General features: G+C 39.7%; 2 protein-coding genes and 2 long non-coding RNA genes across 4 annotated transcripts; 2 read left to right on the top strand and 2 right to left on the bottom strand.

Annotated features, from left to right (window-relative positions):
• Positions 1-1,377: 1,377 nt before the first annotated feature.
• On the bottom strand, positions 1,378-3,753 carry LOC108671115. Its single transcript, XM_018158593.2, has 3 exons — positions 2,791-3,753; positions 2,303-2,503; positions 1,378-1,939 (listed from the first exon to the last, which is right to left on the bottom strand). The coding sequence occupies exons 1-3, from the start codon at positions 3,751-3,753 to the stop codon at positions 1,595-1,597; spliced, it is 1,509 nt and encodes a 502-aa protein (XP_018014082.1). The 3' UTR covers positions 1,378-1,594.
• A 1,745-nt stretch (positions 3,754-5,498) lies between these two features.
• LOC108671117 lies at positions 5,499-7,637 on the top strand. The gene is made up of 4 exons (XR_001930789.2): positions 5,499-5,555; positions 6,004-6,094; positions 6,256-6,346; positions 7,467-7,637. It is a non-coding gene; the product is annotated as an uncharacterized LOC108671117 (long non-coding RNA).
• Positions 7,638-15,917: 8,280 nt separating this feature from the next.
• Positions 15,918-17,211, top strand: LOC108671118. Its single transcript, XR_001930790.2, has 3 exons — positions 15,918-16,472; positions 16,931-17,016; positions 17,190-17,211. It is a non-coding gene; the product is annotated as an uncharacterized LOC108671118 (long non-coding RNA).
• Positions 17,212-20,820: 3,609 nt separating this feature from the next.
• Positions 20,821-24,494, bottom strand: LOC125178825. The gene is made up of 4 exons (XM_047883503.1): positions 24,260-24,494; positions 23,878-24,054; positions 23,382-23,535; positions 20,821-22,857 (listed from the first exon to the last, which is right to left on the bottom strand). The coding sequence occupies exons 1-4, from the start codon at positions 24,395-24,397 to the stop codon at positions 22,640-22,642; spliced, it is 687 nt and encodes a 228-aa protein (XP_047739459.1). The 5' UTR covers positions 24,398-24,494; the 3' UTR covers positions 20,821-22,639.
• Positions 24,495-26,422: the final 1,928 nt, after the last annotated feature.

Below are 26,422 nucleotides of genomic sequence, written 5' to 3'. Positions count from 1 at the left end.
ATGAACTCGGTGTTATTATGCTCACGGTATTTACAGGCATAACACAGAATAATCATGTTAAATTTGACCTCCTTATATGGTGCATGTGATATATTTAATCAATAAGTTGTAGAGTAGAGCAGTTGAAATTATTAATTAAAACAAGCACAAATAAAGAAAACAAATTAATTAAATTCCTTTAATTAATCAAATTAATTAAGAAGCCCATAAGGAATAAAAGTAATGACGATACATACAAATCTTGTTTTAGGAAACATAACTGTATGAAAACGTACATAGGTTGTCATAATCTAGAAAAAAATTGCCCACCTTAATATACAACATAAAACTATGCACTTAAATACAACTATGCACTTAAATACAACTATACTCTTAAATAAAGTAATTAAGCAAATGAACTTCATAACATGTCACTGATAAAGAAGTAATAATCAGCGTAGATAAAGTATAATATTCCTGAACTCTTCCAGCGTTAGACTTAGCAAACAAAAACCAAGACAGTTTGCGTTGTTATTTTCGGAACATAATAAAAAGGTTTATATGATACTAAAATTGTTTATAAGGTACAAAATAAAAGTTTGTGAGATACCAAAATAGTTTCATTCTGACTTAACAGCAGCTGACTTAGTTGACTTAGCATAGAGTTTGTTAGTCAACTTTGACTAACAAAGTTGACTTTCTATTCATAAGGGTATATTTCTCTTATTTTTAACACGTTTTAACTAATTTAGTTCACTACATAAACAATTACTCGCCTTAGCATAAGCATATGGAAGCCATTTGTTGCTGAATATCCCCATATTTAATAGTAAATAATTCCAGAGTGCGAACGTTTTCACTTTATGACAAATTTTCTATTTTTTTTCACGAATGAACGACATGGAAATTGTTTCTACTCTCAACTTGGTATAAAATTTCTAGGTCTAAACACAAAATATTTGAAGTGGGCGCATCAACTGTACGCTATGTTTTAGCATCTTAACACTGATCAATAAATGAAAATTCATTCTCGGAAAATAAAAACAACAGCCTCGCCAGATAATCCATGAAGCCTCTTCAATAATGCTATAAGCTCAGATTCTGTGGCGGGGGAATATAAGTTTTAAAAGTTGAAATATGTAATGTAATACGAAATGTATATGAAAGTTTCATACCAACAAATATTTATGTTATGTGTAATGAATGTCTACATGTCTTTCTGATAGTGGAAAGGATGGTCAAGCCAAGGAAAAGGACCTTACGACCTCCGTGGACCTTACGACCTCCGTGGACCTTACGACCTCCGCGGACCTTACGACCTCCGCGGACCTTACGTTGCTGCTGCTGCTGTTGATGCTGCTGTTGTGGTTGTTGCTGTTGTTGCTGATGTGGCTGCTGTGGTTGCTGTTGCTGCTGCAGCTATTGCTGCTGCTGCTGTTGCATAGTATCTGCCATTTTCATCCTGCACCCATATTACTTCTGGCTGGGTCAATTCTCTTGCAGCTCTAACAAATTCTCCGAAGTTCCGAGCTCGATTTCTCGGGTTAACAGCATTCCATGCCCTTCTGGCAGCCTCCTGGTACTCAGGAGTTTGCACATTAAGGCCAGAAAGGCCTTAATGTCTGTCAAGGCCGTTTCTCGGGTCATCCCGGCGCTCATGAGGCTGGGGGCCATAAACTAAATTGGTTCGTAACCACGTCAATGCCATGTACAGAATTGGGCCAACTCTTTCAGGTGTACGAAGAGGAATGTTGCCATCAGCGTCAACGTTGTCCGGGTCTAGCAAATAAATTTCAATAACTTCTCTGATTGCTGGCAGATTGATGTAATCTTCAAGATCCTCTCTGAATCGGGCTGGATTGTCCTGGTGGGCGAATATAATTGCATCCCTGATCGCAGCTCGCGGTATGATGTGGTGAGCTGTTACTGTGGTGTTGACCCTATCTCTGGGAACAGCTCTCTGGAAATGTGAGTATTCGTCAGAATTGTACATTTTCGTGGCCAGTGAAAGAATTGCTCAAGAGGTTAGCTTGAGAGTTCATGAGCTTACTGTAAATTTTAGGATCAGTCACTCAAAAAAGTTTCATTCCCAATAATTTTATAGCTATTCTAGTCACCTAAGAAGGCACTCATAGTTTCAATCCTTTTGGTGGCTTTCTTTTCATTTATTTTTTGAGATTTTCAAACCTACAAATTTAGCGAGATGATTAAATTAAAAAAATAACGTTACCCAAAAGTGTAAGAAAAAGTTACATGAATTGACATCCAAGAAACTTTCCTGAAGATAACTTCACTTTCATATTTTCGAAACTGTCAAACATACCTTAAAATAGACGGCCGTTGCTCCACTTCTACCAGCACCACCACTGATCGTGCTTATCAATTGGTCGACATCGCCAGGTCCAATTTTCAATCTTCCGCTTCTGTCTAGAACAATTCCTGCATTGTTGTTGGTGACGGGGTTGTTCCCGCTCATGAAATAATAGGCGACAAACAGAACCAACACGCTCCAAAACAGAGCTCTCTGAAACAGATGATAGGAACAAGTCATGTTGTTGAAGCATGAAGTGAGAAAAAGCAGAACAATCGGCATAAAAAGTTGGTGCCATGAGTAGTTTTGCAGCTGACGAAAAATTTACGTAGTGGTAACACCCTTGAGTTTGTATAAGCTAACTTGAAACCCTTAGGTGGGAACAGCTAAAGGAATGCAGCCATGATATTAAGTTACACAAAAAGTGCCATAGGAAGACGTGCAAGATGCTAACTTAAATATCTTATACAGCTTTTTGAGAATTTTACAAAAATGCTTACCATGCTACAGCCAGCGTCAGCTCCTGATCTGCGCCTGTTATCTTGAGACAATCCAGCAGGCAGGTGACAATCCTGGTTTACTGCGTCAGCTCCTGATCTGTGCCTGTTATCTTGAGACAATCCAGCAGGCAGGTGACAATCCTGGTTTACTGCGTCAGCTCCTGATCTGCGCCTGTTATCTTGAGACAATCCAGCAGGCAGGTGACAATCCTGGTTTACTGCGTCAGCTCCTGATCTGCGCCTGTTATCTTGAGACAATCCAGCAGGCAGGTGACAATCCTGGTTTACTGCGTCAGCTCCTGATCTGCGCCTGTTATCTTGAGACAATCCAGCAGGCAGGTGACAATCCTGGTTTACTGCGTCAGCTCCTGATCTGCGCCTGTTATCTTGAGACAATCCAGCAGGCAGGTGACAATCCTGGTTTACTGCGTCAGCTCCTGATCTGCGCCTGTTATCTTGAGACAATCCAGCAGGCAGGTGACAATCCTGGTTTACTGCGTCAGCTCCTGATCTGCGCCTGTTATCTTGAGACAATCCAGCAGGCAGGTGACAATCCTGGTTTNACGTCAGTGGGTTGGACGTCGGTGGGTTGGACGTCGGAGGGTTGGACGTCGTTGGATTGGACGTCAGAGAGAGTGACGTCGGACGGTTGGACGTCAGTGGGTTGGACGTCCGACGGTTGGACGGCGGTGGGTTGGACGTCGGTGGGTTGGACGTCGTTGGATTGGACGTCAGAGAGAGTGACGTCGGACGGTTGGACGTCAGAGGGTTGGACGTCGGACGGTTGGACGTCAGTGGGTTGGACGTCGGAGGGTTTGACGTCGTTGGGTTGGACTTCAGAGGGTTGGACGTCAAAAAAAAAGGATGGCGACAGTTCTGGTTTACTGCGTCAGCTCCTGATCTGCGCCTGTTTTCTTGAGACAGTCCACCAGTCAGGAAATAATTCTGGTTTGCCAGGGACATTATTATCTTCGAGCTGAAAACCTGAATAAATTGTACAGTAAATGATGAGAAAATATATCTAAAATTATTGCTATGGGCATAAAAATCGTATTAGGTTAGACATAAACGTATAAGTTATTTGCTGAAAAGATGATGCGGAGAGCATTCCGCAATTATAAACAGCTTCTTACTCAATCCCTTATCGCGTTTTCTTTAGCCAACGCTGCCATCAGAACAAGTTTGGTTGGTTTTGGTGCAAAACATCGAAAAAATAACAATTTGAGGACTTTTCGTTCAATTGCCCTTTGTTTAGAAAACTTCGGCGGGATTAAAGACAACTTCCCTAGCATGCTGACCCATTTCACGAAGCTAAGGACTAACATTCGTTAAAGCCTACGGCGTTGTAGCCCAGCGGCTGCGAAAGAGTTCTGAATTGGCAATACTTTGCCATGAATTCTTCTAGCAGTGGCTTGGAATTTGTTTTCGTCAGCCTTTTGACTGCTATAATTTAGGCGTTCGTCCATGCGAACGTGTGGCTGCAATTGCTTTGAAATTACTTCACTGAGGAGGCTCTCAGCCATAGTTCCATTGATTATAGATGCTTTGACTTGAATATATATGAATATATATATATATATATTTTTGATTATCTTGAATATATAAACATTTTTAATGGCCAGGATGTTAATAATTATGCACCTGCGGTTTCAGTTGCTTTCCCCTGAGACTTTCACATTTTTTCAGGCCTACTAAACGGCTGAAAATCCAGCAAAAATGTACCCAGAGCCCGGGATTTATCTGTGAGTGTGGCTGCAATTGCCTCTTGGTTAGACTAGTTAGCTAATGGAATGGCTGACGCAACGACCAATATTAGGCCATTTCAGGAGCTCCCAACCGTCCCGTATGCAGCTAATAATAATGATCTTTACGAAGGTTTTAATCAAACAGCCTGCACAGAGAGAAAATTTCGGCCCCGTGGGCGTCTCAGGAAGTGAGACATTTAGTATGTGTCTCAACTTAACTCTCAACTATGAAGGGATTGCAATGCATCTTCTAGTCATTAGTAAATTTGCCCATGAGAAATGCTTATAATACTTTTTATATATATATAATTTTGCTAAAAATTATTGAAAAAATAAGCAAACCGAGTGAAAAACTCATTTTCATTGCTGCTCAATTAGAAACGTAACGCGTTTGTAACCCAAGTGTAACGAACGCGCGTGCGTTCGTGTGTTCGTTCAAAGGCGTTGGCCAGTAACGCGCCATAGCTGAGAAGTATAGCTGTTGATTATCCTTGTTTCTCGTGTGATAATCACCCATTTTTCTCTACATTTTCTTGCAAACCGTCTGCAGATTTGCTATACATTTAAAAATGTCTTCAACAAGTTTAATCTCGTCATATCACTGCAGTTTGTGCTTTTTGAAACTGAATTTCGCGAAGTTATCGTTGCACTTCAAATATTCGAGACTTCGAGTTAGCATTGCCACTTGCCGAATTTTCATAATCGAACTTTCGAAGTGAGGTCGAGGGTTGTGTGAACGTTACAACTCTAAGAAACCATGTATATAACATCAACACACAAAAACTTTTTCAAAAAGAAAGTGCGGAAAACAAAGATCCATAAGACGTTGAGCTGTGTGAACAGATGGCCGCGAAGTTCAAAGTGGATTGTTGCTGCAGCCTCAGTTATAGGTATACATCTTGTGGCATTTAAAAACAATGTCCAAGTGAAGAGTCTTCAAAAACAAAAACTTTTCAAGTCGATTGGGGTAAAAGTCCTGTGGTCAAGTCAAAAGGAACAAGTCTTTTCCATTAAACAGAGGTAAGTCTGCTGACTGCTGGACTTTGAGTGAATTTACAGACTGCTGTTTATTTTTTGTTTATAGAAATGTTTAGTGCTCCAAAGAATTTTTTAAGATGAAAGGTGTGCTAGCTTTTCTTGCCAGAATAGTTTTCTTGAAAATTATTAACCCAAGGACCAAGGTTTCAGTGATACTTTTTCACGAGATGAATCTATCAAAGGGGGCAATGAGGGACGGGCAGGATAATAACTAAATAAGGGACCGTCCTCTGAAATTTTGTATAAATGGAGCAGCTGAACTAATTAAAATATTGAAAAACTAGAAACAGTGGTGAAAAGTTTAAAATGTTTCATGGTAAGAAGTTATTAACAAAAAACGCTCAAAACTGTCCCTTATTACCCGTTGATGATAATACAACTGAATTTCTTTAAGGTAATAAGTTAAATTATTGCCATTCTACTGTTGCAGGAACTTGATGGCATGTTCAGGCAAGAAGAGGCCAAATGAAGAGAATCAGATGGCAAAATGGCATCCAAAAGGGAATTTTTGATGATGTAAGGTGAGCTAGGTATTCTTTGCCAGAATTGATTTCGTAGAAATTAATAATCCAAGTGATAAGTAATAATTTATGGTGATATTAATAATACAACTTGATTTATTTTCAGTAAATTGGATATAGTTATTATAGTATGTTTAATTATTGCCATTGTACTATTTCAGGAACTTGAGGGCTTATAGCAGAAAAGAAGAGGTTGCATCATACACAAAAGAACACTTTGCATCATACTCCATGATCAGCTTTTATAAGCAGGTTAGTTTTCTGATACTTTCTTTGCTATCATAAAAATTTCAGGAGTGTCACCAGAATCTCTTTGACGCTTAATAGCAGAAATTGCTAATATTTTTTACAACACTTCTCTTTAACTTCACTTCTAGCTTGTCTTTGTTTTTCTGTCTGTTTCAAATCTTGTAATCAATAGTTAACACACTTCTACCTCTCCAATCGATCTGAAATTTTGCACACTTGTTTAAAGTTGGAGACAATGCATGAATCAATTGACAGACTAAATAATTTTAAAAAATTTTAGTTTTTTCAATTTAAAAATAAAATTAAAAAATTATTTTTTTAATATTTCATAATAAAATTAGAAATTCATTGTACATGTGTATCACCAGAGACACTGGATTCTTCAGAAGTGTTGTCTTTAAAAAGTAATTTTTAAATGCATATTTTACAACACTTCTCTTCAACTTCACTTCTTGTTTGTCTATTTGTCTGTCTGCTACAAATCTTATAATCAATTTTTAACACACGTCTACTTCTTCAATCGCTCTAAAACTTTGCACACTTGCATAAAGTTGGAGACAATGCATGAATCAATTGACAGAATAAATAATTTCAAAAACAATTTTTTTAATATTCAAAAATTAAAAAAATAATTGTCTGCTACAAATCTTACAATCGATATTTAATACACTTCTAGCTGTCCAATCTATCTGAAATTTTGCAGACTTGTGTAAAGTCGGAGACAATGCATGAATCAATTGACAGAATAAATAATTTTGAAAATTTAATTTCTTTTGTGAAATTTGTGTATTAAAATAATTTGAAAATTAATTTTTTTTATATTCGAAATTAAAATTAGAAAATCATTGTAAATGTTTTACATTGGAAACACCGGATTTTTTAGAAGTGTTGTCTTTAAAATTAATTTTTAAACGTATATTATTAAGTTTTTTTCACGCACTTTAAATAAAGCTCTTGATTCCCATGAAATTCAATTTCAATTCTTTTTGTGGAATAGTGTGGAGGATTTTATTATATCTTCATTTCTGTGAAACAGTGATAACAGTATTTGCAGGCTAAGGTTAAAATTTTATGATCATCATTCATTCCTCTTGCGGATTATGACCATCTTCAAATTTTTCAGATGCTGTCCTGATCAGAACCTGGATACTGGAGCCTGTCTCCACCCTCGTCGGTGTGATGTCCTCGCCCTCGACGATGTGATGTCCTCGGCCTCGACGGTGTGATGTCCTCGCCCTCGACGTTGTGATGTCCTCGCCCTCGACGGTGTGATATCCTCGCCCTCGACGGTGTTGTGTCCTCTCCTCGACGGTATGGTGTCCTCTCACTCGAGGGTGTGGTGTCCTCTCCTCGACGGTATGGTGTCCTCTCCTCGACGGTGTGGTGTCCTCTCATCGACGGTATGGTGTCCTCTCCTCGACGGTGTGGTGTCCTCTCCTCGACGGTGTGGTGTCCTTTCACTCGACGGTATGGTGTCCTCCCCTCGACGGTGTGGTGTCCTCCCCTCGACGGTATGGTGTCCTCTCACTCGAGGGTGTGGTGTCCTCTCCTCGACGGTATGGTGTCCTCTCCTCGACGGTGTGGTGTCCTCTCCTCGACGGTATGGTGTCCTCTCACTCGAGGGTTTGGTGTCCTCTCCTCGACGGTATGGTGTCCTCTCCTCGACGGTGTGGTGTCCTCTCCTCGACGATGTGGTGTGGTGTCCTCTCCTCGACGGTGTGGTGTCCTTTCACTCGACGGTATGGTGTCCTCCCCTCGACGGTGTCTACTAAAAGTATCGAAAATTTTCATTGGTGATGTCGGTAGTAGGAACTGATTCAAGTGTGCGCTGATAAATGTAGAAAGGATATGTATGCTACGACAATATTGTAATACTTCTGAAAGAGTGGTTGCGATTGCCGTAGATTTATTGAGAAAATGAACAAATTTTTTTAGAAAATTTTGAGACACATAGGTGTCTCAAAATCTCAGATTTTTAGACACTTTGACGTTTTTGAGACACTTGGGCGGCCGTAGGTGTCTCGCTTTCGGCACGCTCGATCGGAGAGGACTTGAGACACCTAAGTGTCTCAAAACAGCGGTCAATTTTCTGTCAGTGTGTACAGCTGTTTGGAACAATATTATTCCGGTCATGATGCAGCATGGGCAACTTTTGCACTGTGCAGTGGTTCTCATACTAAGGGTAATTACAGAATCCTATAAATAATGTTTCATATTTTCAAGATCGATCCTTTCTGATAATTTGCTTAGTTACAAAACAAAGCTGATATAAATTTGAATGTCTAGTTTCAACTTTGTTCAACCAATATGATGTGTGTGGTTTGTGCATCAGTCTGGAATAATGAGCAGAATATTAGTGGGCAAACGAGCGTTTCACGAGCGTTTGCCCTGAAATGGCGGGCAAAATACACTACTCATCATAGTTTTTGCAGAAGGAATTAGGCAAGGGGCGGAAGGCCACAGGAACGGGTGAAATTGTCCGGGAGCACAGCAGTTTTTGTAACATAACCGAGTGGATGTTGCCCGATTTTCCAGTTTGGTATGTGCACCTCTTCACGTTCTAAAGAAACAAAGTAGAATTAACACGTTAATTGCTGCACGACCCACCAGCGCTGGCAGATGGCCTAAAAACGGCCAAGTCCGCGGATAAAATGGCACATAATTTTTAATATACTATATACTAGTAAACTTGTAGGTTCCGGAGCTAAAATTAAATTTTCCTTTCATCCGCACATTTAAAAATTTAATGAGGTATAGTAATGCCATCACAAATTTTTGTCGACAAGCACAATTGAAAAAAAAAAACAAATTACGGCAATTGTCCGGAGAAAGGCCCTGCAGCCCGCCGGTGAGTCGCGCCGCACTCGACGTGAATAGAACTCATGCGCCATGAAGCTGCCACGTGATCATCACAGCTGAGCGTACATGTCTCTCGAGAATTTAATATACTGAACACAACTATGACTACATGAGCAGCATTGTCGACACAGCTAATGAATTTAATTATACAACACAGCTTATGAATTTAATTACACAACACAGCTAATGAATTTGATTACAGTGATGCTGTCACTGCTGTCACGTGTCCTGCACAGCAGGACACGTGACATATATTCCCTCTCACGTCGTGCGACACACTGAGGCTTCTGCAAGGCGCCGCCGCCGTGAGCTCGAAGTATTTTTTTTTCTTTCACGAGGGAACTGATTTGCTGCAAATGTGCTTAAAGAGGTTGATCGATTGTTGATATTATCACGAATATGATAATATCGAAATGATAGCTTAATAGCGATGATTGTAAGTTGTTAGGGTAAAGAGAAGCAGGAGGGCAAGAGGAGAGTGAGGGATACAGCAGCAGGCTTGCCATTAGAATGATGCCACAAGAAGTGGTGCAGTGTAAAGGAGTCATCACTCAATCGCATTTTCGGCTGAAGGATAAATGGAAATAACTGACTGCAGGTTTTCTGCAAATGTTCTGCAGGTTTTGTTCATTTACCGTTATACGTCAAATGGACGTATATTGACGTATTTGAAATAACTGACGTATGGCCAATAAATATTTTCTTATAATATAACTTTCCTGCCAATATTTACATTACAGGTCGCGTTATTTTCATGACAATTTGACGTCAGTGGGTTGGACGTCGGTGGGTTGGACGTCGGTGGGTTGGACGTCGGTGGGTTGGACGTCGGTGGGTTGGACGTCGGTGGGTTGGACGTCGGTGGGTTGGACGGCGGTGGGTTGGACGGCGGTGGGTTGGACGGCGGTGGGTTGGACGTCGGTGGGTTGGACGTCAGTAGGTTGGACGTCGGTGGGTTGGACGTCGGAGGGTTGGACGTCGGAGGGTTGGACGTCGGTGGGTTGGACGTCGGTGGGTTGAATGGCAAGCTTAAGGTCTGATTCAAGAATCTTATCAAGGATTGAATGAAAGGCTTCATAGATGCGTCGTAAAGATCTGTGGAAGGGGTTGAACGAAGGGCTCAACTGAGCCTCTTATGTGATGGGCTCGTTAGGTCCACTGTGGTCGTAAAGTCCACTGTGGTCCTAAAGTCCACGGAGGTCGTGAAGTCATCGGAGGTCTTATAAGGTCCACAAATTCTCTGCGATCGTCGATGTCGTAAAATATTAAGTGATTAAGAATTTTGCAATTTTTTAATAAATTCAAAAGTTTGAAAGCAAAGTGAATGAAGGCCCTTACGTGGTACAGTGCACGGCGTGGTATATGCATACATGATAGTACGGAAAATGTGAGTGAAAAGAAAGTTAGGAAATCAAAGTTAATAAATGTTGACATTAAATAGTCATAAGCTCCGCGATGGCGACCGTCCGTCAAGTTGTGGTGGACTTGCATGCCCAGGACGCGACTCTCGCAGCTCTTCATCCAATATTAAGTATAGGTTATTTGTACTTATAATATTATACAGCAATTTGAAGCAATGAATATTGATAACTTTGTGAATTATATGTAACGACTTGAACGAGTGAAAAATAACGATATTTACACTGTAAACTTAAGTGTTTGCAGGGAAATTTGTTTGTTTGCATTGCCGTGTCTGCACTGATATCCGCAAGATGTTTGTTTGCATTGCAGTGTTTGCACTGAAAATCACAAAATTTTCCTTTGCATTGCCGTGTTTGAACTGGAATTCGCAAGATGTTTGTTTCCATTGCCGTGTTTGCACTGTTCATTTGCATTGCCGTGTTGAAATGAAATTCGCAAGATGTTTGTTTGCATTGCCGGGGACAGTGTATGGGCCACCGTCAGTGGCCCCAGACGTTTCCGTGTGATCGTCAGGCAAAATCGATATCGCGCCATTTAATTAAATTGAAATCGGTATCGCCATTTAAAGAAGGATGACTAAAGCCAAATAAATAAAGCGAAATAATAAGTGAAACAAGTTATCATTAGGTACACATAAACAACATCTTTTTCTACAGGCCAACTATCTATTTCTTTAAGCCTTTTTCTATTTTTTTTTCAGGCCAACTCCCTATTTCTTCAGACCAACTATCTATTTCTTCCGAACAACTATCTATTTCTTCAGACCAACTGTCTATTTCTTCAGTCCAACTATCTATTTCTTCAGTCCAACTATCTATTTCTTCAATCCAACTATCTATTTCTTCAGAACAACTTTCTATTTCTTCAATCCAACTATCTATTTCTTCAGAACAACTTTCTATTTCTTCAGGCCAACTATCTATTTCTTCAGACCAACTTTCTATTTCTTCAGTCCAACTATCTATTTCTCCAGGCCAACTGTCTATTTCTTCAGGCCATTTATCTATTTCTTCAGGTAAACTAGCTATTTCTTCTGGTCAACTATCTATTTCTTCAGGCCAACTATCTATTTCTTCAGTCCAACTATCTATTCATAGTGATGATTTATTCACGTCCTTATTCCGGAACCTTTCTGCACATATACGAAATGTAAACACGAATTTAGAACCAGCAAAATAAATGAACGAATAAACTAGAAATAAAACTAGGATGGCGTAAAATAAATTAAGGAATAATATAAATAACAATATTCAATAAAACGTTGATAAATACATCGCTTAAAAAACACGGATATGACTGCCACCAAGAAATTAACACAACTAAAGGTTTTAGTCAGTGGTGTTTAGTCCCCTTACAGTATTGCCGTGTTGGCATTGAAATTCGCGTGGTGTTTTTCGGTATAATGAAGTTGACAGAGGTGGGCTGTAGCGCGCTACATGTAGCGGCCGCTGCATTTTCAGTAGCTATAGCGGTAGCACCCGCTACAATCTAGTGGGTGTAGCGGTAGCGGTAGCGCCCGCTACATTTATAGCATGTAGCGGTAGCGGTAGCGGCCGCTACATTTAGAACATGTAGCGGTAGCGGTAGCGGCCGCTACATTTAGAACATGTAGCGGTAGCGGTAGCGGCCGCTACATTTATAGCATGTAGCGGTAGCGGTAGCGGCCGCTACATTTCAAAGTAGTGCTGCCCAGTTCTGGAAGTAGGAAAATGAGCGCCATAGCATCAGCAGCGCAGTATTGATGAAATTTTTATCAAAAAATTCACAATTTTAAACAATTAATAATTTTTCTTGTTCAACTATTGAAGCTTCTACTTATTCAACAGTTATACTACTTATTCAACAGTTTGAGTTGTATAGGCAAAATATGTGTGTGAAATTCGTGAATAGTTATCACAAATAAAATATATTCAGTATAATAATCAACAGGGAGCAAGTCCCTGTAAATTTATATGTACGCCATTTTTCTGCATTAAATAGGATATTGCTTTCGTTCACGTACAAATGCAGCCATTGATAAATTGGCGTTTCAGAAAGTATAAATATTCTACAGTTTCAAAGCTCCGTTACAATTCAGCAGTTTGAGGAATATTCAATTTTAAATTAATAACATTAATAAACTTTAATGCTGTCGGGCCTATTCAATAAATAAATGATATAGAAATAAAGCCGTCAGTGGCCCCAGACATTTACTTATGATCGTGTTGTAATAATCATTGTAATTGAGAAGGATGAATAAAACTGAATAAATGAGCAAAAGATAAAAATCGACACAAGCCATCAATGAATACAAAGCAAGAGATAAACAAAACAAAACCGTGCGCTTTCTTTAGGCCGACTAACTATTTTCAATTAAAATCTGCTTAAGTCTTTATTTCGGAGTCTGTCTACACATACAAAACGAAAACACAAAATTAGAGCTAAAAAAATAAATAAACTATATAATAAACACAGAAATATAGAACGGATGATATGATGACACAAGACACATGAATAAATATAACTACACATATTCGCTAGAACGTCAATAAAACTTCACTAAATCTTGAACACCATTGCACTGTTAACACTAAAAATAAACACGACTAAAAGAGCCACGTACCTCTGTTTTGGAATCGCACAAACAAATAACAATTAAGGTATAGTAGATTCCTACGCGAAATGACCAGAGTATTTAATTTTAAATTATTCAACATTGATGTACATGTATACCCCCGGAGAACTCGGCGCCCATTGGCAGTGGAGACCCGCCAGCGCCAGCCAATGCTGCACCGCCAGGCTCTGTTCCAGGTCAATGGGCGCCAATCTTCTGTTGGCGGTCCAGGCTGACGATGGCCGCCAATATTAGCTGNCTCGGCCTGGAAAGGGCCTGCTGCCGCAGTCAGTCTGTCCTACCGCGAGCGACCAGGCCGGCAGGCACTGCCAGCTTCCGCGCTATCGCGAAGGTGGTTGCCGCGATTGGCGGGACCGTCGCGCAAAATTCCCGCAGGCCAGAGGTGGCCGAACGTGAATTTCGAGCCAAAAAAATACCTACGCCCTCCACTATATATATAGCTCCCCTACTTTGTGGAGCTATATATAATAATTGTGGAGGGCATGGGGAATTATGTAACAACGAACACATACAAAATTATAAAGCGAATTTTAATGCAGTCATTCTGAGATATGAGGTAGGAACAAGTATAACAAATTATGACAGGAATAAAAAGATTTACATGTTCGGGCCGTTTATTAGAACCTCAAGTGCATATAAACATTCAAACTAAATTAGGAAATCTATTCCAAAACTGGTATAACTATATTTTAGAATACACGATTACGTACGATAATGTAGCCCCTTCATTATTTTCAAAATATACATACAAGCTTATTTCTCGTTTTTACAACGGCGTCAGCTAGAGGATAACATCATCTCGTATAAATTGTAAATGATAAGCACCACAATACTTGAGAATCTAACTTAGTAATCAGTAGTCAAATACGTTAAGTGGAACTCTAAACTAGTTTGACATTTCAAAAATAAGTACTTCAGTACTCAATGCATGAAACTCATCATCTCAGAACGGAAATTGATAATAGTTGAAAAGTTAATTTCAAGGGGAAATAGTATACAAAATCACCATACTAAATGCTGCACGCATGACACACCATGATAACTTGTAATGTTTTCTGAGTGGGTCGGTGATGCGTTGTGGCTGTTTCCGTTAATCCAGCAAGTTTCACTGAACAATCTCTGGTTTTAAGCGCGAAGTTTTCGCTGCGGCTTTCCACTGCTGAGGTAAACGTCGACACAGCTGGACACGTAGACTAGGCACAACAGTTTGCTAGACTCCCCTGAAGAATAAAAGTGTATCAGCTTGTTTCCTGGATAGAAGTTAAGTAAGAAAACACTTTTATGCAAATAGACGACATGAAGATATTTTCTATGAAATTCATACTTCAAAGGAAAGTAAATTCATACTTCAAATTTATGTAAGAACTTCGATCAAAAAGTTCAAATAATACTAAGAAATAGAAAAAAACCTCCAGTTATGCCGGTTATAAATTGACAGAAATGTCTCGGCATTTGCCCTAAAAAATATTCTTTTTGTATCTTTTGTACAACTTGTGCCTGGCAAAATGCTACCTGCGATGCATCGTTCTCTGACATCTGTATAGTAGTGCCTTGAGGCTTTAAGATAGCGTCGTCTTTGAACATGTACGAGCAAGCACCTTAGTTAGGTCGTGTGACAATGGGAGTATGGGACAGCATCCGCCATGCTGCACGCAGCGCAACTAGGAAAAAGTCCCTTCATCATGAAGTAGAGATGCAAACTTAGGCGTCCATTTGATTTCTCACCTTTATTAGCAATCATCGTGTGGTGCAATGAGCAGAAATTTGACAGCATATCAGGTCCCACCTGCGTCAATGCCGTGAAACTTGAGAGACTTCACCCGATTCCTCTGGGGCCTCGACTGCTTCGCGGGCAAAGTTATAGTCGTGTTTAGCTGCATTCAACATTTGCCTGCAACAAAATGGATTCCATCAGTTTTGATCAGTGAACCTGTGACCAGTAATACGAGCTTACAGACGTGCTAAGTTTAACTGACTCTGTCATCTCGATTAGATTCAACATATCAGCTAATTTAATATAGAAAAAAGTAGGCTTCTCGAAATTTTTACGGTGGCACATTTATAGATAACTCCGAGAAAAAAAGTTCATTTCAGATCATAATCATAACGTTTAACTAGAATTGAGGGGATTGACAACGGATTCAATAGGGAAGCGTGCCTTTCGATAGCAATACAGTAAGTTAGGCTGGAGATGAATCCTCGTACGAGAAGCAATGTTTCATGACTTGCAGTAACCAAAATTTCCCCTTGATAGTTGCGCATGAGTTCTTAAACCGGATGAAAATGTAAATACATTAAATTTTGACGTTTTATCTGTTCCTTACCTCCAATATTTATCCAAAATTAACCGAATTCGGGTCGTACACAGAGAGAAAATTTCGGCCCTGTGGGCGTCTCAGGAAGTGAGACACTTAGTATGTGTCTCAACTTAACTCTCAACTATGAAGGAATTGCAATGCATCTTCTAATCATTAGTAAATTTGCCCATGAGAAATGCTTATAATACTTTTTATATATATAATTTTGCTAAAAACTATTGAAAAAATAAGCAAACCGAGTGAAAAACTCATTTTCATTGCTGCTCAATTAGAAACGTAACGCGTTTGTAACCCAAGTGTAACGAACGCGCGTGCGTTCGTGTGTTCGTTCAAAGGCGTTGGCCAGTACGCGCCATAGCTCAGCAGTATAGCTGTCGATTATCCTTGTTTCTCGTGTGATAATTACCCATTTTTCTCTACATTTCCTTGCAAACCGTCTGCAGATTTGCTATACATTTAAAAATGTCTTCAACAAGTTTAATCTCGTCATATCACTGCAGTTTGTGCTTTTTGAAACTGAATTTCGCGAAGTTATCGTTGCTCTTCAAATATTCGAGACTTCGAGTTAGCATTGCCACTTGCCGAATTTTCATGTTCGAACTTTCGAAGTGAGGTCGAGGGTTGTGTGAACGTTACAACTCTAAGAAACCATGTATATAACATCAACACACCAAAATTTTTTCAAAAAGAAAGTGCGGAAAACAAAGAACCATAAGACGTTGAGCTGTGTGAACTGTGAACAGATGGCCGCGAAGTTCAAAGTGGATTGTTGCTGCAGCCTCAGTTATATACATCTTGTGGCATTTAAAAACAATGTCCAAGTGAAGAGTCTTCAAAAACAAAATTTTTTCAAGTTAATTGGGTTAAAAGTCCTGTGGTCAAGTCAAAAGGAACAAGTCTTTTCCATTAAACAGAGGTAAGTCTGCTGGCTGCTGGACTTTGAGTGAATTTACAGACTGCTCCTGTTTATTTTTTGTTTATAGAAATGTTTAGTGCTCCAAAGAATTTTTTAAGATGAAAGGTGAGCTAGCTTTTCTTGCCAGAATAGTTTTCTTGAAAATTATTAACCCAAGGACCAAGGTTTCAGTGATACTTTTTCACGAGATGAATCTATCAAAGGGGGCAATGAGGGACGGGCAGGATAATAACTAAATAAGGGACCGTCCTCTGAAATTTTGTATAAATGGAGCAGCTGAACTAATTAAAATATTGAAAAACTAGAAACAGTGGTGTAAACTGTAAAGTTTAAAATGTTTCATGGTAAGAAGTTATTAACAAAAAACGCTCAAAACTGTCCCTTATTACCCGTTGATGATAATACAACTGAATTTCTTCAAGGTAATATGTTAAATTATTGCCTTTCTACTGTTGCAGGAACTTGACGGCATGTTCAGGCAAGAAGAGGCCAAATGAAGAGAATCAGATGGCAAAATGGCATCCAAAAGGGAATTTTTGATGATGTAAGCCGTAAGGTGAGCTAGGTATTCTTTGCCAGAATTGCCTTTGTAGAAATTAATAACCCAAGTGATAAGTAATAATTTATGGTGATATTAATAATACAACTTGATTTATTTTCTGTAAATTGGATATAGTTATTATAGTATGTTTAATTATTGCCATTGTACTATTTCAGGAACTTGAGGGCTTATAGCAGAATAGAAGAGGTTGCATCATACACAAAAGAACACTTTGCATCATACTCCATGATCAGCTTTTATAAGCAGGTTAGTTTTCTGATACTTTCTTTGCTATCATAAAAATTTCAGGAGTGTCACCAGAATCTCTTTGACACTTAATAGCATAAATTGCTAATATTTTTTACAACACTTCTCTTTAACTTCACTTCTTGTTTGTCTTTGTTTTTCTGTCTGCTTCAAATCTTGTAATCAATAGTTAACACACTTCTACCTCTCCAATCGATCTGAAATTTTGCACACTTGTTTAAAGTTGGAGACAATGCATGAATCAATTGACAGACTAAACACTTTGAAAAGTTAATTTTTTTTTCATATTAAAAAAACTGAAAAATTAATTTTGTCTGCTACAAATCTTATATTCGATATTTAACACATTTCTATATAGCTGTCCAATCTATCTGACATTTTGCAGACTTGCGTAAAGTCGAAGATAATGCATGCATCAATTGACAGAATAAATAATTTTGAAAAATTAATTTCTTTTATATATTAAAAANTGTACCTGTACTGTACCTGTACTGTACCTGTACTGTACCTGTACTGTACCTGTACTGTACCTGTACTGTACCTGTACTGTACCTGTACTGTACCTGTACTGTACCCTGTCTCTTATACACATCTAGATGTGTATAAGAGACAGACGGTATGGTGTCCTCTCACTCGACGGTGTGGTGTCCTCTCCTCGACTGTATGGCGTCCTCTTCCTCGACGGTATGGTGTCCTCTCCCTCGACGGTGTGGTGTCCTCTCACTCGACGGTGTGGTGTCCTCTCAGTCGATGGTAAGGTGTCCTCCCCTCGACGGTATGGTGTCCTCTTCCTCGATATTGTGGTTTCCTCTCCCTCGACGGTTGGGTGTTGTTTCACTCGACGGTGGGGTTTTTCGTTCTACTTATCAACTATTCTTCCGTTATGCTAATTACTGCCGTCTAGCTGTGTTTTCTATTTGTATTTTCCTTCGCCTAATTTGACAGTCAGATGCAGCATACGCAAATAATTATCGGTCTTGTTCGTCATTTTTTTTCACAGGTGAAAATAATTTATTAGCTTTTTTAAGTGTCCCATGTATTATGTCGAACTGAATAAAATCTAGTATTTGCATTATAAATAATTTTTATTGATAACCTTCCAATAAAATTATCGAAAATTTTCATTTAAGATGTCGGTAGTAGGAACTGCTTCAAGTGTGCGCTGATAAATGTAAAACGGATATGTATGCTACGACAATATTGTAATACTTCTGAAAGAGTGGTTGCAATTACCGTAGATTTATTGAGAAAATAAATTTTGAGACACATAGGTGTCAGATTTTGAGACACTTTAACGTTTTTGAGACACTTGGGCGGCCGTAGGTGCCTCGCTTTTGGCACGCTCGATCGGAGAGGCCTTGAGACACTTAAGTGTCTCAAAACAGCGGTCAATTTTCTGTCAGTGTAGTACATCGTTCTGATAATACAGCAAACATGATTCAAATTGAAGATGTCATGCAAAAATCATTAATCTAAAGAGTTGTCTGAGGTGTGAGCTCTATCGATTAAATTTCACTCCATACGATAAATTCATTTGAATTATTATAGAGCATGAGGCGTACACCCTTCGGGCGTTTTCCCTTACTCGAATATTCGGCGCCATCTGACGATGATGAAGCGTACAGAAAAGAAATTATATTTCCATGAATTATATCGAAAATGTAGAAGTTAATTTTTTAAAGCTCAGGCGGTTCAGAGAGTCATAACACGGCCTAACAAAATTCGGATTGGTTTTAGCGGTCAGTTTAGAAGTAACAGTTGATAATTAAGTTGACTTCACCTCAGAGGCACGTCACATGCAAGTCAGCTACCCTCTGTATTCAGCCCTATAGTTAAGCTATTGTCAGCTGCCCGGGGGTGTCACACGAGCTTCTCGGCAGCTTCTTAATTCATTTAATATTTTGTCACACGAGGTAACGTGTAATCGTCCGGTAATGCCCCAACTAGCGGGACAGGTGTGAAGAGAGACGACAGGTGTGAAGAGGGACGGCAGGTGTGAAGAGGGACGGCAGGTGCGAAGAGGGACGACAGGTGTGAAGAGGGACGGCAGGTGCGAAGAGGGACGACAGGTGTGAAAAGGGATGACAGGCGTGAAGAGGGACGACAGGTGTGAAGAAGGACGACAGGCGTGAAGAGAGACGACAGGTGTGGAGAGGGACGACAGATGTGAAGAGGGACGACTGGTGTGGAGAGGGACGACAGATGTGAAGAGGGATGACAGGCGTGAAGAGGGACGACAGGCGTGGAGAGGGACGACAGGTGTGCAGAGGGACGACAGGTGTGAAGAGGGACGACAGATGTGAAGAGGGACGACAGGTGTGGAGAGGGACGACAGATGTGAAGAGGGTGTCAATTCACAAGCATTTGTGGAAAAATAACAACGAACGATCGCTTATTCGTTAGAAAGTCGATAACATATGATGATGTTATCAAAACCTCGTAGTTGAGTCGTGCAGTACAAAAAATTACTTATTGACCAAATCTCGATAAAAAATAGGAGTCGCCATCAGGTCGAATTACCATAATTAATTAAGCTTAAAAAGAGCAAAATTCGTAAATTATAATCGATGTTTACATGAATCGAAATGAGAATTTGAACATAATATACATAATTTGAATTGATATTAAATTGTTTTACTTCATGTTAATTACAAAATTTTTACTATTCACCAGCCAATCGGTTCCAACCCTGTCAAAATTTAGCCGCGGCAGACGGTCTGGTTTCGGTTGTCAGTCTCGGATTAGAGATGATTCAGATGTGAACTGGCCGCATCTCATATGCTTCTTGTTGTCTCTCTGTCGGAAATGTTAAATGTTGAATATCAATCGGAAGTTTTTTATTAATGGCCCCCATGGTTATCGGAGCTTATTTTTGGCGACATAATTGATCTGTGCAGATTCCTTGCATAATTAATGAACGCTTGCATAATTAATAAATCCCTGCAAAATAATAAATCCTTGTTAAATTAATAAGTCCTTGCAAAATTATCAAATAATTGCAACACTATTAAATCCTTGCAAAATTATTAAATCCTTACATAATAAATAAATCCTTGCAAAATTAATAATTCATTGCAAAATTGTCATATAATTGCAACACTTTAAAATCCTTGCAAAATTATTAAATCCTTGCAAAATTAATAAAACCGTTCAAAATTAACAAATCCTTGCAAAATTATCAAATCTTTGCTAAATTATTAAATCCTTTCAAAATTAACAAATCCTTGCAAAAATGTATAAACTAAAACACGCGCTGCTTTGCGTGCGCCAACTATGGCGGTATCTGAGGTGATGGAATTGTTCTTTATTTTTGTTCTAGAAAAATTTAGGAATCATCGATGACTTAGCCAATCATTAATATGGCGTGATTTCATATTTTGAAGCCATCCATTACTTAAGATAGCGTACCTACGCACCTTTTATTTTCTTTGAACTTTCCCTCCATTCCGATTACTTTCTTTGACGAGAGCTTTACAAAGGTAGGAAACATGCTTTCTGTATCATCACATTTATAATTTATTTGATACTGAAACGTCGTGCACAATACAATATAATACACTCTAAACCTCTATAATGAAAGGTACATCTACAAACAGGAATCTTCCGTGTGGTGAAATGTGTGAAGAACAATGCTACATATATGTATATCTATATCCTGTGATAGGTTGCGACACATGCAAGTGGAATCTTAGACTTAGTATATGCTTATGATCAACCCGGAAAGATGTGTGCAACTGTGAACCAAACAACGTTTTTTCTTCGAACATTAACATTTTGTGAAACTGTCCCTGTGAATTAACATCACTCGTGATAGAAATAATTATCCAACTCATTCCATTTCTACCAAACATGTTTTGTAAGAACCATATTTTTAGGTATCTAGAAATGATCATTGGTCGGTCGGTGCCATCAAGGCTTCAACTTCTTCCCTCAAGGTAACAAATGAGGTAATGCTGTGGACGGCACAGCTCTTCCCTCGTAGCATATCAGAGACTCTTGCCCTAGAACGTTCGTCAGACACTTAAATTAGCCACCTAAGTGGTCAAATAAGGTTTAATGAGATAAATTTTTCCATGTATCAAAGCACTGACATATAAATGACATTTCCCTATCCATACTAGCGCAATTTATTACATCGTTTCATTACATCACGTCACTACTAATTCCGGAGATTGCAACACAGTTTTGCAGTACTACTTCTACTTCGTCAGCTGTCATTTCTTGTTTGACCCGGACACTCAAGGGCGTACTCGCTTCGTTTGACAAAAATCGATAAGAATTAGGAATTAGCGTTTTGAGATACGCCATTTGGAGGAATGTAACAATGTATTTTTAACACACTAACAGAAGACAATGTATTGTCGTCACACCCCCAAAAAGTGCTCTTCAAGACTCTGCAAAGCAATCATGAGGTACTTATCACTCGTACCTACGTTATTTAAGTGTCCGGAGATTTTAGCGAAGTTCAGAAATGTCTTTTATTTAGTGTTAACATATTTTGCTCACTTATGCATGTTGGCTATTCGTTTGCAATGAAATTCCTACCAACATTAACAACCATAGAGATTTATACACTGCGTAATTCGCTATATTGTAGTCTTCAGTATCTTATATAGGTATTTGTCATAGTTTGTGTGTTTCACGCTTGGCGACATAATATATAAGGGCTGTTGGGGTGCATATCCAGGATACTTTTCGCGTCGGGATATTGTATATAGGGGCTGTTAGGGCGCGTATTCAGGATACCCATCGTGTAGGGATATTATATATAGGGGCTGTTTAGGCATGTAACCAGGATAATTATCGTGTACGGATATTGCCTTGACCCGTTAGTTATTTTTAGTATGAGAATAGGAGAGGATTAGACGAAAAAGAAGTAAGGATTGGTTTAAAATTTGGACAAATGAATAAGTTGCTGCTAACTCTACTTTTATTGTTGATTTTTGTGAAAAGGCTCTTAGTGTCTCGGTGGATATGCCATGTAAGAGGCTGTACTCGAGAGGCGATGTTACAACCTGTAGATGGTTTTGCTCTACAGTTTATAGCAGCGTCTGACGACATGAATGTCAGTGATACTGACTGTTCGTGGCACAGTAATCTGAGTTTCTCTTGCATGTGACTGACAAAGTCAGGTGAGAGGCTGTGGCATGTAAATTGCATAGACATGCGAGAAGCTCCGACACGTGAGTTGCATTGACATTTATGATTCACTCGTAAGTTTATCGGTGAATCATCGACCCCATAAGTTCATATCCTCTTTGGTCATCATTTAACAAGTCGATCTTCTATTTGCTCCCTTGCTAATATCCTCTCCGTTCTACTGCCAATTGGAAACCGATGCTCATGAAGTTCTCGCCACTTACTGGTAAGTCTGACAGACTACAGGGAGAGCTTCAATTGTGCAAGGGTATCGAAACAACCCTGTTGTTCCATAATCTTGATAGAAGCAAGCGGGCGTCGATCCTGGGTTCTTAATTGTAACCTGGCACTGGTTGAGCAGACTTCCATCCGCCCAGTGGAGCGATGAGTCAAGCCAGAACCAAGCCAGGCACATATTGTAGCATCGCCGCAGAATTTCTGAAAATAATAAAAATATAATCATGAAAAATAATGAAGGTGGAGACTGTGCAGGATACCCTGATCACGCAACGGTGCTGTGGTCAGATTTTTATTTCAGCTGGAAGGAATTAGACCGAGGTTGTGTAACGTCTTGCCAATGAAGCTTCTGAGCAGTTACTGATCGTCCACCTCTGCATCACTACTGGTGGCATGAAGCAAGTAACAATATCATGCATCAGCAGTGCCCAACTGAGGGCAGATGCGCGGTAATTGCAGACACCCAGGACTGTGGCTGCGAAGAAGACCTGCCTGCCGGGGCAAAGGTGGAATATAGAGACTGCGTTCTATATTGTGGCCTGGGGCTGCTACGTCCACAACACATGCAAATTAATTTGATTTTGCCTCAACCGCGTTTAAAGCCCATTTTAGGTTAATTTTTGGCAGTTTTTAGTCCTCACGGAAAATTCTCGATTTCTGTTGAAACTCAATGTTCGGGCTGCTAATTCTATAATACAATTACCAATGTAGGAAGCATGACTCACCAGCCCCCACTTGGTCATGGACCTGCTGCTGTTCAGCCGCAGACGTTACAACCGCCAGCTGGAGGCCTTCGGCCGCGCAGAGGTCCTGACCGCTCAGTGACGTCATGCTTCTTGCGCTGGTCGTCGCCGCGCTCAGCTTGAACAGCTTCGTGCCCTGAATACAAGCGTGGCGGATCAATCAGTTTTTGTGGTTTTTGTTTTCGCAAAAATGTCAATACTGTTTTCTGGTTTCGTTGCATTTGAAAAATTGAAACAGGGATTCTGTTTTGCCGTTGAACACCAGATAGCTTAAACTTTGGAATATTAATTCTGTTTTCCACAGCGTACAGCTTCTTTTTATATTGGTAATAAACGCTTGTATCTTTGGGAGGTTTCGATCAGGCAGACATGGAGAGTTTATCAGAGGTTGAGGCGTTCACTCGAAGCAGTTCATCACTTTTACATGAGGCCTTAAGCTCAGGTGTTGGTTCTTAACCAAGGCAGGAAAGGTGTTTACCTGAGGCTGTGGTGGTGGAGGAGGCGGCGGAGGGTAGCTGGAGTACAAGAGGCAGGATTGCCCTGAAGATATCCAGGTCCCCACTGTGTAGTTTGAGGTCGCAAGGCTGCAGTCCGCAGCCTCGCCCTCACAGAAGACAAACGCGGGAGAACTTTCTGCTGACGCGTACGTTGCACACTGGACCACGAACGATTCGCGAAAATGTAGTTCACAAGGTTTCGATACATGGAATTTAAATTTAGAAATAGTGACACGTAAGAGTTTTTCAGATGGCTGATGTAAACTCAAACCAAGAACCTTAACCGCAATTTTTTAGCATTTGCCAATATGTTGATTGAAATTGTCATAATATTGATAAAAAATTGAATTAACTGAAACGTACCCTGGCTGCGCTGCCGGTGCGTAGTGAGCTCCTGATGAACGCAGGGCAGAGGCAGGCATTTCTGAAGTGCACGCGGTACATCAGGTGAGTGCCCCAGGCGGTGCCCACCACCAGCAGGCACAGCAGCAGCAGCCGCATCTTGTTCAACTCTTGCTTGTGTCGTGCGTTGCTAGTGTAGCGTTGCTGGTGTCGTGCGTTGCTAGTGTAGCGTTGCTGGTGTCGTGCGTTGCTAGTGTAGCGTCTGTCTCTTATACACATCTAGATGTGTATAAGAGACAGTGCTTACCCTGCCCAGAGATATTATGTATGAACGTCAGCAGAATAACACTATAGGGACAAGATGACACTATGACCACAACCATCACTAAGATGACGTACATATATGTCCTTCTAGGTGACACTGTAACTGCAACACTATAAGGTACAGCCATAAAACGTATATCCCACATATCTCTGCTTGCGTTTGTCCAATTGTTTATGACGGTAAAACGTATATATAGTTATTAATTACACAAGCGGAGAAGCTGACTTGACATCACTAATGCACTCTGATTAATTATTCAACGTTCTCTCAAATTCGATAAACTATGCTCATGTGTTCAAGGCTGATCTCGGCCTATCAAACAGCCAGGACTGAAAATCTGCCAATTAAGCGATGAAAGTCGCCCCTGCTATATCGTACAAAAGTTAATGGCTTATAGCCTCACTGATCGGTGGATAGCCTTAATGATAATTACAATAAATTTTCATTCAGGTTGGATTTCGCTTAGCGTTGTAATAAAGTTGATGGACGGGCAAAGCTAGGCCGGCTCAGAATTTTGAGGACGACTACTTCCGACGCGGTACATTGGATCTTGTTAATTTTGTTAATTAATTAATAAATAATGAGGGAAAAAAATTTCTGCACAGAGTAGAGTCAAACTAGACAGTAACTTGAGGCTCAGTGCATAGGTTCAATGAAGGGTTCAGCGTCAGCAGTGATGAATAACGTTGAGGCTCTAAAAGAGGCTCCTAATGTTGAGGCTCCATGCGTTGCTTCAATTCCAATATACGACGATTGTGATATTTTCACCAATCCGATATTTTCACCGATTGTGTAAAATTAATCTGTAATACATTTCATAATTCTCTCAAAACAATATCTCTTTTCAAAAATCAACATTTATATTCAACAGTCGCCACATAGTAACATTAATACTTAACGTCAACAGTGATAATTTTTTTTAGGGTATGAGCGATATTTCTTTCTAATTACCCAAGCAACGGAATGTTTCATTATGCATATTTGAAGCGCATAATGCGTAGTTTTTTAAAGTTAGTTTGAGCATCGCGGTGTTTCAAAGATTTCCTCGCGAGAGTAGACATACACTCCACACAGTACGGCAGATGGTATCAGAAACACCACAGCATTTTTAGCTAACTTAAGCTTAAGTTAACCTGGTGTGTTAGTTCAACTCGGGGAGTGGGTTAGTTCGGTTAAAAGGTTAACTCGGCACTGCCAGGCGTTGCTTAGAGCCACAACACTTGTTGTGGACGACGTTCCGCCGTATCATAGATACCGTTCCAACGCACTGGGTTCCGACCGATGAAGCGATACGCTGTTAAGAACAGGGATAGACGACCTCGACTGTAACGCTTAAGATGTTAATAATAAGTTCAATTACTGATATAGCATCCAAGTTTACGATAGTCAACATACCATGGACATTTTGATAAATGTACACTGCAGTATATAACGCGTACGGATAATGATCTGAGAATTCATTATTTTCCAATTCGCAGGGAATCAAAATTCTTTCGATAGATCAAAGCAATAATTTATAATACATTTAACGACGTTTCGAATCTATCAACATTCATTTACAAGTTTATAGAAGCATTGAAGAATGAAATTTTGGTGGACATACGTATATAATACATGTAAATAGGCTACAACAAGGAAATTTAAACGGATAATGACTCTGGAAATTTTCTCTAAGTTCAGACAATTTTGTTAGTTTGAAAACAGATAGCTGGAATCGGCCAGGAATCGTCAGTTGGTTAGTATTGGGCGCCACTACATAATGACGATACTAGTGGATTGTTTGTTTAATCGGATGAACATTAATTCACGAAGGAAAACGCGCATGCAGTTGGCTCGACTCAAACCAAGGCGCTGTTGGT

This window comes from Hyalella azteca, unplaced genomic scaffold (genome assembly GCF_000764305.2).
Source record: "Hyalella azteca isolate HAZT.00-mixed unplaced genomic scaffold, Hazt_2.0.2 contig13098, whole genome shotgun sequence".
In the NCBI taxonomy this organism is placed as follows: Eukaryota; Metazoa; Arthropoda; class Malacostraca; order Amphipoda; family Hyalellidae; genus Hyalella; species Hyalella azteca.
The sequence above is the reverse complement of the archived record's forward strand: the minus strand, read 5'-3'. Positions and strand labels throughout refer to the sequence as shown.

Coding starts and splice junctions, on each gene's coding strand:
- LOC125178825 (XM_047883503.1), bottom strand. CDS start 24,397: ATGCGGCTGCTGCTGCTGTGCCTGCTGGTGGTGGGCACCGCCTGGGGC. Junction 24,055..24,259: donor GCACCGGCAGCGCAGCCAGG/GTACGTTTCAGT, acceptor TTCGTGGTCCAG/TGTGCAACGTACGCGTCAGC. Junction 22,858..23,381: donor CCATGACCAAGTGGGGGCTG/GTGAGTCATGCT, acceptor TATTATTTTCAG/AAATTCTGCGGCGATGCTAC.